This window comes from Dermacentor andersoni, chromosome 5 (assembly GCF_023375885.2).
Source record: "Dermacentor andersoni chromosome 5, qqDerAnde1_hic_scaffold, whole genome shotgun sequence".
Classification (NCBI taxonomy): Eukaryota; Metazoa; Arthropoda; class Arachnida; order Ixodida; family Ixodidae; genus Dermacentor; species Dermacentor andersoni.
Genome location: NC_092818.1, coordinates 7,621,773 through 7,639,141, shown reverse-complemented (window position 1 = coordinate 7,639,141; position 17,369 = coordinate 7,621,773). Strand labels below are relative to the sequence as shown.

General features: G+C 46.8%; 1 protein-coding gene across 3 annotated transcripts in view; it reads left to right on the top strand.

Annotated features, from left to right (window-relative positions):
• The window catches only part of nab (NGFI-A-binding protein homolog), a 941,120-nt gene that overhangs the window by 42,185 nt on the left and 881,566 nt on the right, over window positions 1–17,369 (top strand). For all 3 annotated transcript variants that reach the window (XM_072288146.1, XM_072288148.1, XM_072288145.1), the window contains exon 2: window positions 9,631–9,962. In XM_072288146.1, the coding sequence (XP_072144247.1) occupies window positions 9,903–9,962 (60 nt within the window). In that variant the 5' untranslated portion in view covers window positions 9,631–9,902. The remainder of the gene's footprint in view (window positions 1–9,630; window positions 9,963–17,369) is intronic.

Here is a 17,369-nt window from a genome sequence, read left to right as displayed (position 1 = left end):
CCTTATTGGCCTATTATTTGGTTCTTGATGTAGATAACTACTACGACATGGTGTCATGCCCGTTGACCTAGACAGCAGCAACACCATCCCGTGCTTGTATCAGCCGTGGGCGACGAATATTCGCGCTATATTGTCACCGGCCATGAATTCGCAATAGGCGCGCTACATAATTATACTCACCCTGTGGGTCACCTTGGTCCAGGGGCGTAGCCGGGGGGGGGGGGGGGGGGGGGGGCTTATGGGGCTCCCCCCCTCCCCCCGAAATTTTTTCGTGCTGTCCACGCACCGCCGGCCAAAACAAACCCCGGTACGGCAAATCATGCTTGATTTTGTCGATAATGTCCTTTTCATGCTCGAAAAAACTTTTAGTGGGAACATTGCAAAATCGGGCTGGATTTCGCGGCAACGCCTATGCACCGGGAGTCACATATCATAACGCGAGGAGCTCCATCCGAGTACGAAGTTGCAAAAGCGTGGCGGGTGGGCTCGTCGCGGCATCTCGCTGAGGCAGCAGAATCTAGGGAGCGCTTGGATTTCAGTTCTTACACTTTATGGGTATAAAGTTCTAATAAACTTTTGATGCGAAACGTGCATTGACATTTCCTAAGTCGTGCTTTAGAGTCTCAATTCCGGAAAATTGTGGGTCTAACGGTCTCATAAACATTTGACGCCAAAGGTGCATTGACTTTTCTAAAGTCTTAGATCGGAACATACAACGAGACAAGCCAAATCAACACACTTTCGGACAAGTTGACGATGAGACGAAGCGTTGTGGTTCATTTGTGCCGTCATGTCGCATAAAATATTATCAATATTTTTTTTTTCACCTACGCCAAAGCATTCAAGTCAAGACACTAAAGCAAGCCAGGGTAACTGCGGTCTTATTTATTTTTGCTACTTTGACTTTTATTCGTGAGGACACATTGAGCCTCTCAATTTTTTTTTATTCCCGTTACCCTACCCGCGGGCTGCCAGAGCCTGCCACAGCACATGCGTTTTTCTCGTGTTGCCCCGACCACCGCGCGGCGCACTTCGGTGCGTGTTTGGTTTTCTCTGGCCGAGTGGATTTTCGCCTGGCAGAGTTTTGGACGCCTTCTGGCTAGCGGACGAGAAAGAGAAACAATGGACGCTGACCGGCATCACTGTGAAGACTCGCCGGATTGCACCGCGTTCGCTCAAGCGCAACCTCTCCGGAAAGTCTTGTTTCGCCGGTGTAGGATACCTAGCACTATGCGTATGGTTCTCGGTGACCAAGCCTCTCACGTTTTCTTCAATATTCTTTCGGCAGCCACCTTAGGTTCCCAAAGTAGGCATTGCATTGTGGCCAAAAGACTCTCCTTTGCGTTTTTTTTTTTTATTGCGGTGCCCCCGCCCCACAAAAGAAAAAGAAAAGATACATTGTTGCGGCGCAGCGAATTGTTGCATGGTGACAGTTTGTTACTTCTTCTATTGCGGAAAGTAATCGGCTACGGCACGCTTCAGTTGCCGGATACCATTATTACATTATTGTGATAGCAATTATATGAACACTCCAGGCGCATTCCTTCTGTCGCCGTCTCCCTCACGTTTCGTATGAAGTCTAAGGGCGATAACGTCGTGACTGCGCGCCGTATGCTGTGTGTGCGATTGAAATCGTAGGAGCGGGGGTATGGAATGGGCGAGCCGACGACGGTGGCTCAGTTCTGTGTGCGCAAATGAGAAAAGCGGGGAGCAAGCGCGCCGCCTTCCGTCGCGCGCGATACATCGGGGGGAGTGGATGGAATGGGGGCGGCATCTATGATTCTGTGAATGTGATTGCGCAGCATGTTTATTTGCCTTTTTTGACGCATTTACACAGTGACTTTTTCTTAGATACGTAGATTTATTGGAGATTTATACGTATATTTAAATATCTTGTTGCGAGGTTTTGTGTGTACGTGCAGTGAACTTTCTTTCGAGTGACACTTTTTTGCCCTTTATCAAGCATTTGTATATTCCATTGTATCTTCGCATTTCTAATGAACGAGGGCGAGCTAAATGAAAGTGAGCCTACCCACCCCGCGCAATAATTTTTCCGTTCATTATCTGCGAGGCATGCGCGTAGCACACAGGCATCTTTCATTTACAAGTGACAGGCAGGTGTGAGGGTAAATGTTCTTTAATGCTCTCATACACTAGATTGTACATGGTTGCGTGGCGTAATGAACAGTTCAGAAGTTGAGCAGCGGGTTGAAAAAGGACATGAAAGTTGCAAAGGCGATCAATACCGCACCATAGTCATCGTGCAATCACCCCCAACACAATTGCAAAGGTTGATGAGCTGATTAGACAAGAACGCAGGATAAGCATCGATGAACTGGCAGAGCACGTGAACATCAGTCGCGGTTCCATTCACACTATAATTCATGAACATCTCTGTTATCGGCTCTTGCGTGCGCAATGGATGCCCAAGATTTTGAACCACCGCCAGAAGAAGGTTCTGCGCTGCCTCGACTCATTTGATCCGGTATCACAATCAAGGTGACGACTCCTTGTCTGCAATTGTGATCGGGGACGAACCATGGTGCCACTACTACCAGCCTGAAACACGACGGCAAAGCTTACAGTGGAAACATTCGAATTCACCACGCCCAAAGAAAGCAAAGGCCGTCATTTCCGCTGGAAAGGTGTTGTTGACTTTTTTTTCGATCGTCAGGGGCCATTACTGATAGAATTTGCTAAAGCCGGAGAGGCTATCAATCGTTTTCGATATCGTGAAACGGCGGATCGGCTGCGTGTCGCTATCAAGAAGAAACGACGTGAAAAATTGATGAATGGGGTCATCTTGTTCCACGACCTCGCTATGGTGTTGCGCTGCTGAGCACGAGGACGCGGAATTGAATCCCGCCCACAGCGACCGCATTTCGATGGGGGCGAAATGCGAAAACTCCCGTGTACTTAGATTTAGGTGCAGGTTAAAGAACCCCAGGTGGTCGAAATTTCCGGAGTCCTCCACTACGGCGTGCCTCATAATCAGAAAGTGGTTTTGGCACGTAAAACCCCATAATTTAATTTTTAATTGTTCCCCGACAATGCCCGTCCCCACGTCGCTGATGTGGTTAATACAAAACTGGCAAAGTTCAAGTGGGAAACGCTGCAACATCCGCCATACAACTGAGACCTGTCGCCTTGCAACTTCCACATTTTGGGCCAAATGAAAAAACAGCTCATGGGAAATATATTCTTGTCGGACGATGACGTGAAAGAGTCAGTTGCAGATTTGTTTAAGCAGTAACCTAACAAGTTTTATGAGATGGGAATCACCCGACTCCTTAGTCAATGGGACAAATGTCTAAATGCTCATGGAGACTACCTTTAAGTAAAGTACACCGTTTGTCATATATTCGCATTGGCTCACTTTCATTTGACTCGCCCTCGTATATTTTGCAGAACGGCTTTATATAGGTGCTCTCTGTAGGGACAATAATTGCGGTGCAATTACTCACGACCGGTGGCAGCTGCTCCTGCGTAATACATTGGAATAAACGACAGCGTCATTGAGATTTTTCACTGGCTGTTGCATATGTACAAAAATGTAAACAAGGTTCTTCAATGACAAAGTTTTATTAACATAATTGTCCTCAACTTCCCGCTGTTCATTTCATGGCCTTTACATTTTTCATATCAGTGGCATGCACTCCTTTGCTGGTTTTGAACTGATATAGTTGTAAAGATTGTGTGATATTTTCTTAACTTACTAAATAGACAAAAACAAGGCAGCATTGGTATCAGTTATCTTGTGCACAATTCCTGGCACATACCAGTATATATTTTCATAAAAAATACACATATTACTTGTTGTGACAGCGCGTAGCGTTCAAGAATTCGTTTGCAGCATCTTTGGCAACAGCAATGGAGTTATTATTCATGTATTTAATTCCTCGACAAATTGTTTAAGAGGAAGCTTTAGCTCAGGCCCGACTCCGACGTGGCCTATTCAAATACATGTAAAACGCAGAAACGCTTTTCTGAGATAACCCTTGGATCGCTTTTAAGGAAACTTGTTGAATTTAAGAGAGATAGCTAAATACTAGTATCTGTTGGAAGCGGAATTTTGATTTATGGCCTGAATTGTGTTTAAAATATTTTGAAAAATTTGAAAATGCGAAAAAATAGAAGCACGACGTTTACAAACTAATAGCTCTTCATCAAAAACAGATATCGTGGTTCTTCAAACGGCATCTATTATAAGAGTCAGAGCGGACAAATTTGGTATGTCAGTTTGTATCTTACGTGAATTGGTTACGTGGTACACAAGGGTTCCGCAAAAGCCGTATTTCGACAATACTAAATTGTTTGAGATTAATTAGTAACATATCGATTTTGTCCGCTGTAGATGTACCATTGGATGCGATTTACAGAATTGTAATATTATTTTTCATTGTTCAGTTACAGAGTTTTAAACGTAAAAGTTTCGTTTTATGAAAATTCGCTATTTTTGCCAATTTTTAATAAAAAATTACAACATAAATGAAAAATTCGAGACCAGAAGTCGGTATAGTATAAGTTTTCTTTTAAATGCAAGAAAACCTCGTCAAATTTGGTGCAGTGGTTGCCGAGAAAACCGAACTCACCTTCTACATGTATTTAGATAGGAGCACCCAAGCTAAAAAAGCTTCCTCCTAAGGCGGAGGCCGAGTTTCAACGTGAGCCCCCCCCCCCCCCCCCCCCCGAACGAAATTTCTGCCTACGCCACTGCCTTGGTCCTCTTGACATCACTGCGTCGTCGTCTCGCAATGTGCACCCGCCTCAAGTGATGTTTAGTGCACAGGTTGCCAATGGTTTAGTCCATAAAAATATTGCACGACATTAAAGTTGCGACCTGTGCGCTGCATAAGCGTTAAATGAGATTTCACTTCGAAATGAATAGAAACGAAGAAATACTTTTCTGATCGCGTTTGGTCATATACAATTGGATTACCTGCTTCACGACACATTCCGTTCACGCACATCGCGCACATGCGCAGTGAATCTCAATATCTAGTTTTATTATTTCTAATAGAACGGGAAACCAATGTCACGCAGGCCGATTTATTGCTATGCTACAAACCGCATCAGTTTGCCATAGTGAATCTAAATAAGGGTTACTGAGCCCTAAACCTATAGAGGGAGCTGAACTATTTGGAGTTGGGGTATACGATGCATTGCAAGGGCTTCTGCAAAGACAGAATATACCTGCACGCTGCACAAACGTTAAATGAGATTCCAATTCGAAAGCAATAAAAATGAAACAATGTAAACCTAACCACTGGCGGTTTGTCTATATATACAACACGATAGAAGAATTAACCGAAGCACAACTAAACACAAGAAAATTGCCTGCTCCAGACTCCAACAGGCAGAGAAATCATAAGCAACTATGGGTCCGATGCACTAATACAAGAACATCCGGAAACTAAAGAGGTGCCCAACGCACTTAGAGAATGGTTCGCGGTATCCCCACTACCAAAGAACATGGACCTATACCCTGCATGCTGGGAGAAGAAGGGCTATAAGGCAGAACACATAGACAAAATGACAAAATCTATGAATAAGGCGAGGTTTACTAACACTGCGGCTTATCAGACAGATGCAAGGAGGCGGTGGCAGTGCTCACGGACCGTGGAGGGAAAATTACAGCCTGTGCTTCAACAGATCGCGCCTCTACAACAGAAGCAGAAGACGTTGCAATCGCCCGCGTAATAAAAGAGGGCTGGACGCGAAAACCTCCATTAACAATAATCACAGACTCACAGAAAGCTTGCAGAGATTATGTAACGGGCAAAAATGGAGCACGGGCGCTCCGAATACTTCTCGGCACTGGATGGAACCCGACGGTTGAATACATCCACACTGTGATCGGGGCACGAGAGCGTCACCGGCAACCTTCGCGCGGACGAGATGGTTCGAGGCTTTACAAGTCACCGAGCCTGCGATAGAGGACTCTGCAATAGAGGACCTTCCACCCCTAGACCATTGCCACGCCACAATTCTGACGTACTATAGAGACAACAGAAAGATCTATCCACCCCCGCACAGCAAACTCAGCGCTGCGGAGGCAACCGTGTTGAGAATATTACAGACGAATACCTACATTAATCTACACACTCTCCACACGATCTACCCGACGGCATATAGAGACATGTGATCGTGGTGTGTAGCAGCACCAACGCTCTTTCTCATCACGTGGGAGCGTGCGGAACACGGAGAAGAACACGAAACAAACGGCACATGCAACGAATGGGTGGCGCAGCTGCCTAGCCCGGCTCCGGAAGATCAGCTGCGACTTATGCAATGAACTGAGCGGATGACCCGTGCCACTGGCTCCTTGGAATTGGTGCACCACCCCACCGGACAAACTCCGTTTTTCACCCCCCTACCTCCTCTGCGAGACTAGGGTAGGAGCGCATCGGGTTTCTGTATATAATAAAGTATATAATTACTACTGCTACTACTACTACTACTACTACTACTACTACTGGTGCAATACCAGTCAACAAGACAGAGAGAGCGTTGGTTTTGAATTGATTAAACTTCGAAAATGCACCGACAGCTCTTGCAGTAGCATAAGAAAGACCTAGAATTGGGGCACCTGCCTGAAGACAGTTTTAAAAGATGTGGACTTTGATGCAGATAATCGCGCTTTTTCTTTGTCATTGTGGTAAAGGCAGTGCTAACACATTTATCGGACTCCTTTTCAATGCTGTGTATACGGGGTGATAAATGTCAAGCTTTCAGGAATTGCTTAAATGATATTGCGCGACATAAAAACGACACGGACGCGAAAGAAGACGACACACCAAGCGCAAACTTTCAACTAAGTTTATTGTGCCACTGCGTCATTTTATACATGGCAGGCAACGTAGATCGCGCATGCGCTTACAAGGAAATGAAGTGCGAAGTAATGTAACATGGTTACGTGTCACGTGACGCCGCGTCCAAGTAACGTAATTCTTTTTCTGTGAGAGCCAGAGACGGGAAGCTAGCACACGCATCACCCAATTTTGCGATCATCTGCGCTTCAGATATCTCACGGATGAGCTGCGTTCTGCCACGGGAAACAATCGTGCATCGATCCTCAAGAGGCTTGCGCCCATGATCGCGACAGTGGATCGCCAAGAAAGCACCTGAGCCGTTTTTATACATTGTTGCTGTGTTCGCGGAGCCGATCATTGAGGCAACGCCCAGTTTGTCCGATATATTTCTTCCCACATGAAAGCGGGAGGTGGTACACCACCCGGTGTACACACTCGACAAACTTTTTTCGGGGATGCTTTCTGCACTTATCGGAAGGGACGGCATTTGGATCAGTCAGCCTGCAAAGCTTGCCGAGCTTGTCGGGAGCAGAAAAAACAACTCTTACGTCCTCCCTTTGGGCAATCTTTTTCAAGTTGTGGGATATCCCGTGCATGTATGGTATGACACTTACTTTAGGGCGTATGCCAGGAGGGGCATCGGCAACTGACTTCTGCGTGCTGGATCACGCTTCTCTTAAGATGCGTTCCGCGACAGACACTAGCACCACCCTAGGATATCCAGCCAGGGACAGCCGTAAAGTTTGCGCTTCTAAGCTTGCGTCCACAACATGACAGCAAGACTTGCTAAGGGCATTCTTGAAGCACAAACTGATGATGGCCCGCTTAACAAGCTTACAATGTGCGGACGTATACGGCAGAAGTGGTTTGTTGGCTCGCGGCTCATACGACCAACACGTGTGGCTGTCCTGAAAGTTCAGGCGAACATCAAGAAAACAAAGAGACCTATCTACCGGCATCTCATGAGTAGTTTGAAGGGGGACTAAGCACTTCTGAAACGTTTCTAACGCTTTCTTAGTTTCCAGAATGAAGGCATCAGAAGAGCAGTCAATGAAAATTAAAAAGTCATCAACGTATGTAAATGTTTTAAAAACTGCAGTGCCTTGCACTTGTAAAGAAATGTCACGGTCTAAACAGGATAAAAACAAGTCACTAAGAATGGCAGCAATGCAAGAGCCAATACAAACTCCGCTCTTCTGCAAAAAACATTGGTTATCCCAAGTGATAAAGGTGGAATTAAGATAAATCTGTAAAAGTTCTAAAAATTGACTGCAAGACATGCCGGCCTCATTCTGGAAGGAAACAGCACCATACTTATCAATACATTGCTCGACACAGGACAGTACGCTTCTATGCGGCAAGGAATAATAAAGATCCTTTACATCAATAGAAAACGCCTGAAGACCACGGTCAGAATGTGACTTCAAAAAATCGATCACAGTATCTGAGCTCTTAACGAGGAAAGGGTCGCTGACAGGCAGAAGGCCCAACTTTTGTTGTAAAAACACCCCCAACGGCTTTTGCCAAGTATCGATTTCTGACACAATAACCCGTAACGGAACACCGGGTTTATGCGTTTTGGCACTGAAGAAAACTTGTAGATGATCTCGCTTGCTGTTTTCAAAGGCCTTGGTTAATTTTTGCAGATTAAGTCTGTTGCACATGCGCTTTGCCACGGCCTTTACCTTGGCCAGCGACACCTCCCTATGACAGTTAAACGTGGCACTGATGGCTTCTAGAGCCTTGGCGTTAAAGTCGTCAGCAGGTAACACAGCAAAACCGCCTTCTTTATCGGCAGGAATTACACACAGCGAATTGTCCACGAGTGAAGAGGCCACCCGATTCACCGAAATCCTCGCCTGAACAAGTGAGCAAGGGAACAACCCAACTGCTTCTTTGGGAATAATGCAAAAACAGTCGTCCAAGTAGCGAAATAAATGCCTTCGGAGCAGGGCTAAACGAAGAGAGCGCTCGACTTTCAAGTACACCTATTGACAAAGTAGAGGCGGTTACCTATGTATAAGCTCCCATAGCCGTTCCGTGGACCTGTTTGTAGAAACTCTTTTGGAACGTAAAGTACTTGTTTGACAAACAGAACTGCAACCGCCGAGCTAGGTCATGCGCATTGACAGGCGATCTTTGGGGTAGAGTTGCATCCGACTCCAGAGCGGTCTTGCATACATCTACAACCAGTTCGGTTGGCACGCCAGTGAAAAGCGATTTCACGTCAAAAGAGACCAACCAATTATTCTACGGCACATATTGCAATTTATATGAATCGTAAACGATGAGGTTGCAAGATATATCCACTTGAAATGAAGCCTCACGATGACGCCAGTTGCGGAATATTATTTCACAAAGTATGGTACGGAATACGTGGGCGTGTCAGTTACTATTGTGCTTCAATGCCTAAAAGAGCGTGTTGTTAAAAACCAAGTGGAATTACAGGGCACTTTTACGGCTAAATTGATAGCGTCATTCTCTAAATTCATTCGAAGTGGATACACCTTCCATACTGACAGGCTACATAGTAACACATGCTACAATTTGTATATTGCAACATGTCCCGTGGAGTAATTAATAAAGAAGTTCATTAGTGATTTTGTAATTATGTAAACATGTGTTTCCATTTATCGTGAATGTAATGTCCGCCTCTCTGTATAATACAGCTCAGGCTAGAGTTATCTGCTACAGGCGATCTTTAAAAGATAGGGAATACTTAAATATGATCATCCCTATGTAGGCTTCAAAAATCAGTGTGCGCTTTTCAGCCTAAAACGTTCCAATCAACCCTTGTGTATCTTTGGTCTTTTTGCAGGCCTTGGGCTTTGTGCAATAGAGGGGACCAAACCAGGGGACCGGTGCCGCGAGAACAGACGAAAGCCCCACAGATAGCGCGACAGCTCTGGAACCCCGGGAGGCCCTGCGAGTTGGACAGCCTTCTGCTCCTTCTATACGTTTCGCTGCGTGGAATTCGCCCCTTTATCGAAACGACCCTGCTGCAACGGAGTCGCTGAGAAAGCGACGCCGGTATCGCCTATTCCTTGACCTTGTTGCTTTGTTGGCTGCAAAAGAAACCGTCACTGCAACATGGATTGCCGCGGAGGGATGCCTTCACCAAAAAACACCCAAGGAAGCTCCAAGCGGAAGGTAAGCCCATGATTGTGCTTGCAGTCTTACGCTTCTGTACTCTAGAGTTAGCGCGTGTTCTGCTCCTACCAACCATATTTACATGTTTCAAAGCAGCGCCATTCAGGCCCGTCACAATAAGGGGCAGCGACGCACGCTCGACGCGCCTGGGAATAACATAAGAACGAAGAAGCGCACAGTTTCCTGCGCTTTTTTGTGTTCCTTCTGATGCCCCGTTTAGCGCTGCTGCTTTTGCAGGATGGGAACCCAGCTATGCCGCATCTTATGGTTTCCTTCGATTAAGGCACTGGTTCTATTAGGGCGCCACTTGCGCGGTTATACTATAGTTATATAAACGCCGTTTGTTGAAAAGGATGGTTTTGAAAGTGGATGCAAGCTCAAATATGCGACTGGGCATAAGCTTGTGTTCCTTTTTCAGAACTTGGTGTCAAAATAGGTTCTCAAATAAATTATGAAGCGTCGGAGCCGCCTGAAGTAAGCGTGTGACAGTTCCGCACAAAAGCATTTAGTGTCCCACAACCGCACTCTGGTCTGGCCGTTGTGGAGTCCTATAGACGAGAAAACCATGGCCAGGCGGCGCTACTGCGCCTCCTGACAGCGCCCCCAATGTGGAAACGTGATGCAGCGCGGTCGTGCCGTGGCGCGGTCTCCGCTTTGTTTACACCGGTTCGCCCGCGCGTTTCTTCGCTGCTCGTTCTCACGGCGCTCAGTTTTCGACGGCGGCAGATCGCCTGCTTGCGCAACAGCGACGCAGAGATTGCAATGCGGTTTCAAGAAGGCTGCCGACGCGGACAGATTCTTTCGTGGCGGCAACCTCACGAAAGGGGAGCCTCTGCTTCCGCACGTGTACGGCGTTCAACAAATCGTGGACGGTGATGTGACAGTGAAAGCCAAGGGCGTGTCACAGGTGTCCAAGATCGTATACGACGTCGATTTAGAGGTATACACCAAGTTCAGAAGTTTAGCCACTTTATTTCTATATGATGCAGGCACAAAGCGGTCATGCATACTTGCTGAGATGTGGAGGGACGGTGACGATTGCCGTTAGTTTCCTCGGTAGCTGAGTGCGCGCACACGGCTGCTCTCATTTTGTGCTTCCGCCTTTTGCTGCTAAATTTCTTGGCTGGAGCATTAGTAAATTACACGTTTGTGTTCGTTCTGATTTGCGCGGAGCTGTCAGCGAACAACGGCAAGCGTTATCCATGTCTTCGCTTCGCAAACACTGCTTGTTTTTGTAAATTCGCATGCTTTTAGATGGCTCCCAGGGAGTGTCATCAGCACTGCGAGCTCAGAAAGAACACATGTATTAGGCACAAATGAGCATGGAACGTTACTAACGAGAAAGACCATCTTCCCACCTTCAACAACGTGGCCTAGCCTATAGCTCATTATACCCTCTGAGGCTTAGGTTCAGGCAAATCACAAATTGAGCTGTTTTTGGCAAACTGTACATGCCTTTAATACATGGTGATTCGGAGATGCTAGTGCCTGTAACTTGTGATGCCTATTTCGTGCCCCAATAACGTCACTGCGTGGCACGAAGAGAACTGCATTATAAAGCTAACGCAGTAATGTGGGAAGTTGGGCGAGTTGGTGATTAATCATCATACCGTGTTGGTGAAGCAGCGCACTGACCAGTACAAATAGGAGAGACACAAGCACAGCGAGTGTCTTGTATTCATGTGTGTGTCTGCCTTGTCCTGGTCAGTACGCTGCTTCACCAGAACACTAAAGCAGTTTCCTTCCCAGGATACACGAAATCCTAGAACACAACAGCCAAAACACACATCTGCTCAAAATTAACAATTTAAATACTGCATAGGCGCATATTGCTTTGAATCATGCTGCAATAAATAGTTAGTGTATATCACGCCTTATTCAATGCAGATGTTGGAGTCATTGCAACTCATCGCATTAATCAGCAAGGTGCCTTTTCACTGCTAATGAGGATTGGCTCGTACAGACTGCTCCGCGAAATGAACCCAGACCACGTTAACAGGCGATTACCTTAGGACCGACTGCACGAGCGCAAGCATTAAAGATACATGCCTCACCAAAGCAAATCTAGTGCCTCGTCGGGCGAACAGCTAAAATAAGCTTGCACCGATGGCCGGCTAGTACAGGAAACGAAGGTTTTTGGCAGATAGAGTGAATCAGCAAGAATGTGCAAGGTGGTAATTACCTTAAAGCAAGCTTGGATATTGTGAACTTCGAAAGCATGGCCAAACAACAAACATAACGCGCACGTCTCGATCGGCTGCTTTCCGATCTGCCGCTTACCGACGCACGCGACGACCGCGGCTTGCATTAAATGCTGTCTGCTATCAGACAAAAGTAGCGCGCGTCCCCTTTCGTTACCTGCACAACTAGTAAATTAAGTTGCAGCGTTTGGAAAATGGAAATAATTCTCTGAAGCTCGTCCATGACGATTGCGAGTGAAGGCACAGTAGAATCAAATAAACTCGGGGGTTTTAACTGCCAAAACCATGCAAAACCACTAAATCATTATGAGGCACGCTGTAATGGTTAGTCTCAGGAATACTTATTACCTCCGGGGGTTCTTTAACGTGCACAAAAATCAAAGCACGCGGTAACAAGGGCGTTCTTGCACTTCGCCCCTATCGAAATGCTGCCGCTGTGGCCGGGAATCGAGCTCGCGTCGTCAAGCTCAGCGTCGCAACACGCATGCATTTACCGCTAACAAGCAGCGGATGTCAACACAATTCAACATCGCGGCATGACTAAACAAACGGTTGGGCGCTAAAAACAGGCATATCACTATTCCGTTTCATCGAGCAGCCGCGATATTGCACGCGAATACGAAAGTATGGTGCTTACTTGACTCGGCGCACTGCAATTATCCATGCTTGTCGTCTGACCTTCTCGTACCACTTCCCCGGAAATCTGTAGAATTTCACGGGCGGCGTTCGACCTTTCGTGTTTTCGAGGCTGTTATGGCAATCAACAATACAGCAGTATTGCGTGCCACCTTTCCTGGCTGATGAGGTCGCACTCGCCATCGCAAAAACAACGCGCCCGAGCCAGCACGAGCGCTCCCGCCGAACAGATCACGGGCGCGCGCTCGCGCAGCGACGACCCTCGAAACTTCCATCGGTCCGCTAGGGGAGCATTCGGCGCTGGTGCCGCGCGGGCAAACTTTAGGTTGCCTAGTCTATAGACCGTTTTTTCGTAGGCGCCGCCATATTGTGAACGCAGTGGCGCCGCCTATGAGCAGCGCCATACTGGCTTGGGTGAAAGCGGTCTTTTGCATGGCAGGTATACGCTCGGCGGTAGGTTTTGGCGTTTGTTTTCGCGGTCGTGCGGTCTGTTTAGTATGACGTGCGTCTTCTACGTGGTAAACGGTTCTGTGAGACGTGCCGAAGTGGTTTAAGGCGTCATGGCCGGAATTTCTGCTGGCGTTGAGCTGGACGGAACACGCAGCGCGATGGTGTGCGCGCATATTTGAGCCTACAATCAGCTTCGGAGATCAGTTGTGTATTTCTGAATGTTCCAATCACTAATGTGACCTTATTTCAGTATTATCCTCTTTTTATAAGTTGCGGTTTATGAGGCATGAAACACGCGACGATCTTAACAGCGTGGGTACCGTTCTGCTACGATAGGAGCTGTGCTGTTATACTTTGACAAGCGTTCAAGCTGTTCGCTGCAGGCTACATTGCGGGACTACTTCGTTGGATGGATGAGGCTTCCACCCATGAATAAAATAGTTTTGGCTAGTAAGAGCAGCATACCTTAGAGTCTGAATTAAGGTTGTCCAGCAAAGCGACCGTTTACGAACTGCGTGCGCGAGCGTCCTAAGCAGTAGTAGGTGCTGGATTACAGATATCTTTGTTCTATATAGCGCATGGTGCAAGCATACGGCATCAGCGGTTATATATTTAGAAACGTTGTACGGCGTTAAACCATTTTCTCTTGCTTTTTAGAGAAAGAGGATAATAGCCGATTTTTTTTTCGGTTGTGTTCGTTCACTTCTCTACGACGCGCTTACACGTATTACGGAAATTTTGCGCTCAAAAATAGCCATCGCATTCTTTTTATGATAACGCTCTCATATATTATGGCTGTATACAGGCCAAAAAGGCAATGCCGAAGCACACCGCTTATAAATGTATCGTGCTGGCTCACCAACCGCAGTGATCGCTGTGTTGAGCAGCGCCATGGGCCTCATGCAGCAAAGCTAGCGTAGACATATGGTAATTTCAAGCATACTAGACTTAAAATGCGGGAGGACGATGCCAGTGTATCACAAATATTTGATAGCGCCTGCCGCTCAGATGTTTCGTGGTTGCCTTAGGTTGGCCGTGCACGAGCATGCGCTCTTATGTTTTATGTTTTACTGCCTACGCCAATCGATCAGACAGTGAGCTGATTTACCATTTAATGCTGGCAATGCAGAGACGCTGGTTTTCTTTGTTGAATTAAAATCGATATAAGCAAAATAGTAAACAACACATACACGCACCGCGACTGATAATGTGCGTACACCGCGGCTGATTATGCGCGTCACATTTTTGCGCCCCCAAGACATATTACCGGCTGCTGTAGTTACCGATACACCGAAAGGCTTCCCTGACGACCTTATATGAATGGACATGGCGTAAATTTCATAAAGTACGATCTAAAACATTCCTAAATCGTTCCGCAGCACGCGACAGCAATACTTTCAAGCAGTGCCGCGCCGGGTCGTCCAAGCCAGAGAGGAGGAAAGGCTCGCCGCGCGCCCTATCCTCCTCGCCCGATGAAAAGTCTATACCTTTTCATCGGGCGAGGAGGATAGGGCGCGCGGCGAGCCTTTCCTCCTCTCTGGCTTGGACGACCCGGCGCGGCACTGCTTGAAAGTATTGCTGTCGCGTGCTGCGGAACGATTTCGGAATGTTTTAGATCGTACTTTATGAAATTTACGCCATGTCCATTCATATAAGGTCGTCAGGGAAGCCTTTCGGTGTATCGGTAACTACAGCAGCCGGTAATATGTCTTGGGGGCGCAAAAATGTGACGCGCTTTATCAGTGGCGGTGTGCGTATGTGTTGTGAAATATTTTGCTTACATCGGTTTTAATTCGACAAAGAAAACCAGTGTCTCTGTATCATTATCATCAACATCAGCCTAGTTACGCCCGCTGCAGGGCAAAGGCCTCTCCCATACTTGTCCAACTACCCCGTTCATGTAATAATTGTGGCCATGCTGTCCCTGCAAACTTCTTAATCTCATCCGCCCACCTAACTTTCTGCCGCCCCCTGCTACGCTTTCCTTCCCTTGGAATCCAGTCCGTAACCCTTAATGACCATCGGTTATCTTCCCTCCTCATTACATCTCCTGTCCATGCCCATTTCTTTTTCTTGATTTCAACTAAGATGCCATTAACTCGCGTTTGTTCCCTCACCCAATCTGCTGTTTTCTCATCTCTTAACGTTACATCTATCATTTTTCTTTCCATAGCTCGTTGCGTCGTCCTCAATTTAAGCAGAACCCTTTTCGTAAGCCTCCAGGTTTCTGCCCCGTAAGTGAGCACTGGTAAGACACAGCTGTTATACACTTTTCTCTTGAGGGATAATGGCAACCTGCTGTTCATGATCTGAGAATGCCTGCCAAGCGCACCCCAGCCCATTCTGATTCTTCTGATTATTTCAATCTCATGATCCTGATCCGCAGTCACTACCTCTCCTAAGTAGATGTATTCCCTTACCACTTCCAGTGCCTCGCTACCTATCGTAAACTGCTGTTCTTTCTCTGTATTACCAGCATTAAATGGTAAATCAGCTCACTGTCTGATCGCTTGCGGTAGGGACTAAAACATAAAAGATAAGAGCGCATGCTCGTGCACGGCCAACCTAAGGCAACCACGAAACTTCTAAGCGGCAGGCGCTATCAAATATTCGTGATGCACCGGCATCGTTCTCACGCATCTGAAGTCTAGTAGGCTTGACATTACTATATGTCTCCGCTAGCCTTCCTGCATGATGCCGATGGCGCTGCTCAACACAGCGATCCCTGCGGTTGGTGAAGCAGCACGATACATATATAAGCTGTGCGCTTTTGCATTGCCTTTTTGGCATGTATACAGCCATAATATATGAGAGGGATCGCGTAAAAAGAATGCGGTGGCTATTTTTGAGGACAAAATTTCCATAATACGTATGAGTGCGTCGTAGAGAACGGAACGAACACAACCGGAAAAAAATATTCGGTTGTCATCTTCTTTCTCAAAAAAGGAAGAGAAAATGGGCTAACGCCGCAATACGACCTCGCATGGTCACGCCGCACAAAGTTTATAGACATATAACCGCTGATGCCGTATGCTTGGACCATGCGGTATATAGAACAAAGATATCTGTAATTCAGCACTTACCACTGCTTAGGGCGCTCGCGCAGTTCGTAAACAGTCCCTTTGCTGGACAAGCTTAATTCAAACTGTAAGGTATGCTGCTATTACTAGTCAAAACTATTTTATTCAGGGGCGGAAACTGCGCTAAACAATGCCTTATCTTGAAGCCCTCTGTAGTCTACTGCTAATATTGACTGAAACAGGGACCCATGAAACCACCATGTCCCCGCCCACTCAAAGACGACACCGAGAAACCTGAAGCATCCGCTTCATTCCGATGTTGCTTTTGCCAAACAAGCGATCACTTCCTCATCGCGCCCTATTAAGTTAAAAGCCACTAGCAAAGCCCACCAGCGCTATTCATCGCGACCAGCAGGCACTCCTGAATATCCATCGATGAAACAAGTCGCTTTGTACAACCGTTACGCCATTTCGGCCTTGTTAGAAACCGGCGCTATCCGTTACCGGAGCTTCGTTACCACGCTCTATAAATTTTTGTAAGGTCCCAACGGCACGGGTATTACCAGTGCGGCAAGAAAACGCCCTTAAGGGTGGGAACATTTTTACAGTGTAGAGAAAGCATGGGGCGGTCCGGAACAGCCGATCACAACAACCCTCGTTCCGCTTCTTCTTCCTTTTCTACGCTCCTCCGGTGCGGCGTTATAATATATTTATTACTTTTTTTAATACGGCTCTTTAGCATATCTAGAATAGCAGTGTCCCGGATGCACCTTTATGGCAGCAGGAGATTTAACGCGCGCCACACTACACGGGGTCACGCCACTTCAGGTGCGTGTGGCACGTGTGTGCGAGACACATTTGTAGACACGCAGTTCACGCTCCCTAAAGGGGCCCTGAGCTACTTTTTATCGAGGTTGAGAAACATTTCAAGGTACAATGGACTATGGAAGAAATAATTTGTCGCATAGTATATTTCCATACGTTGAGCAGAAATGGAGTTATTAGCAAGAAAAGTCTGCTTACGATCCCCTTGGTGGGGCTCCCACTCGTTCGTTATTGTCTTGCGCTGCTACGGCGAAGTGGTCACAACTCCCAGCCTG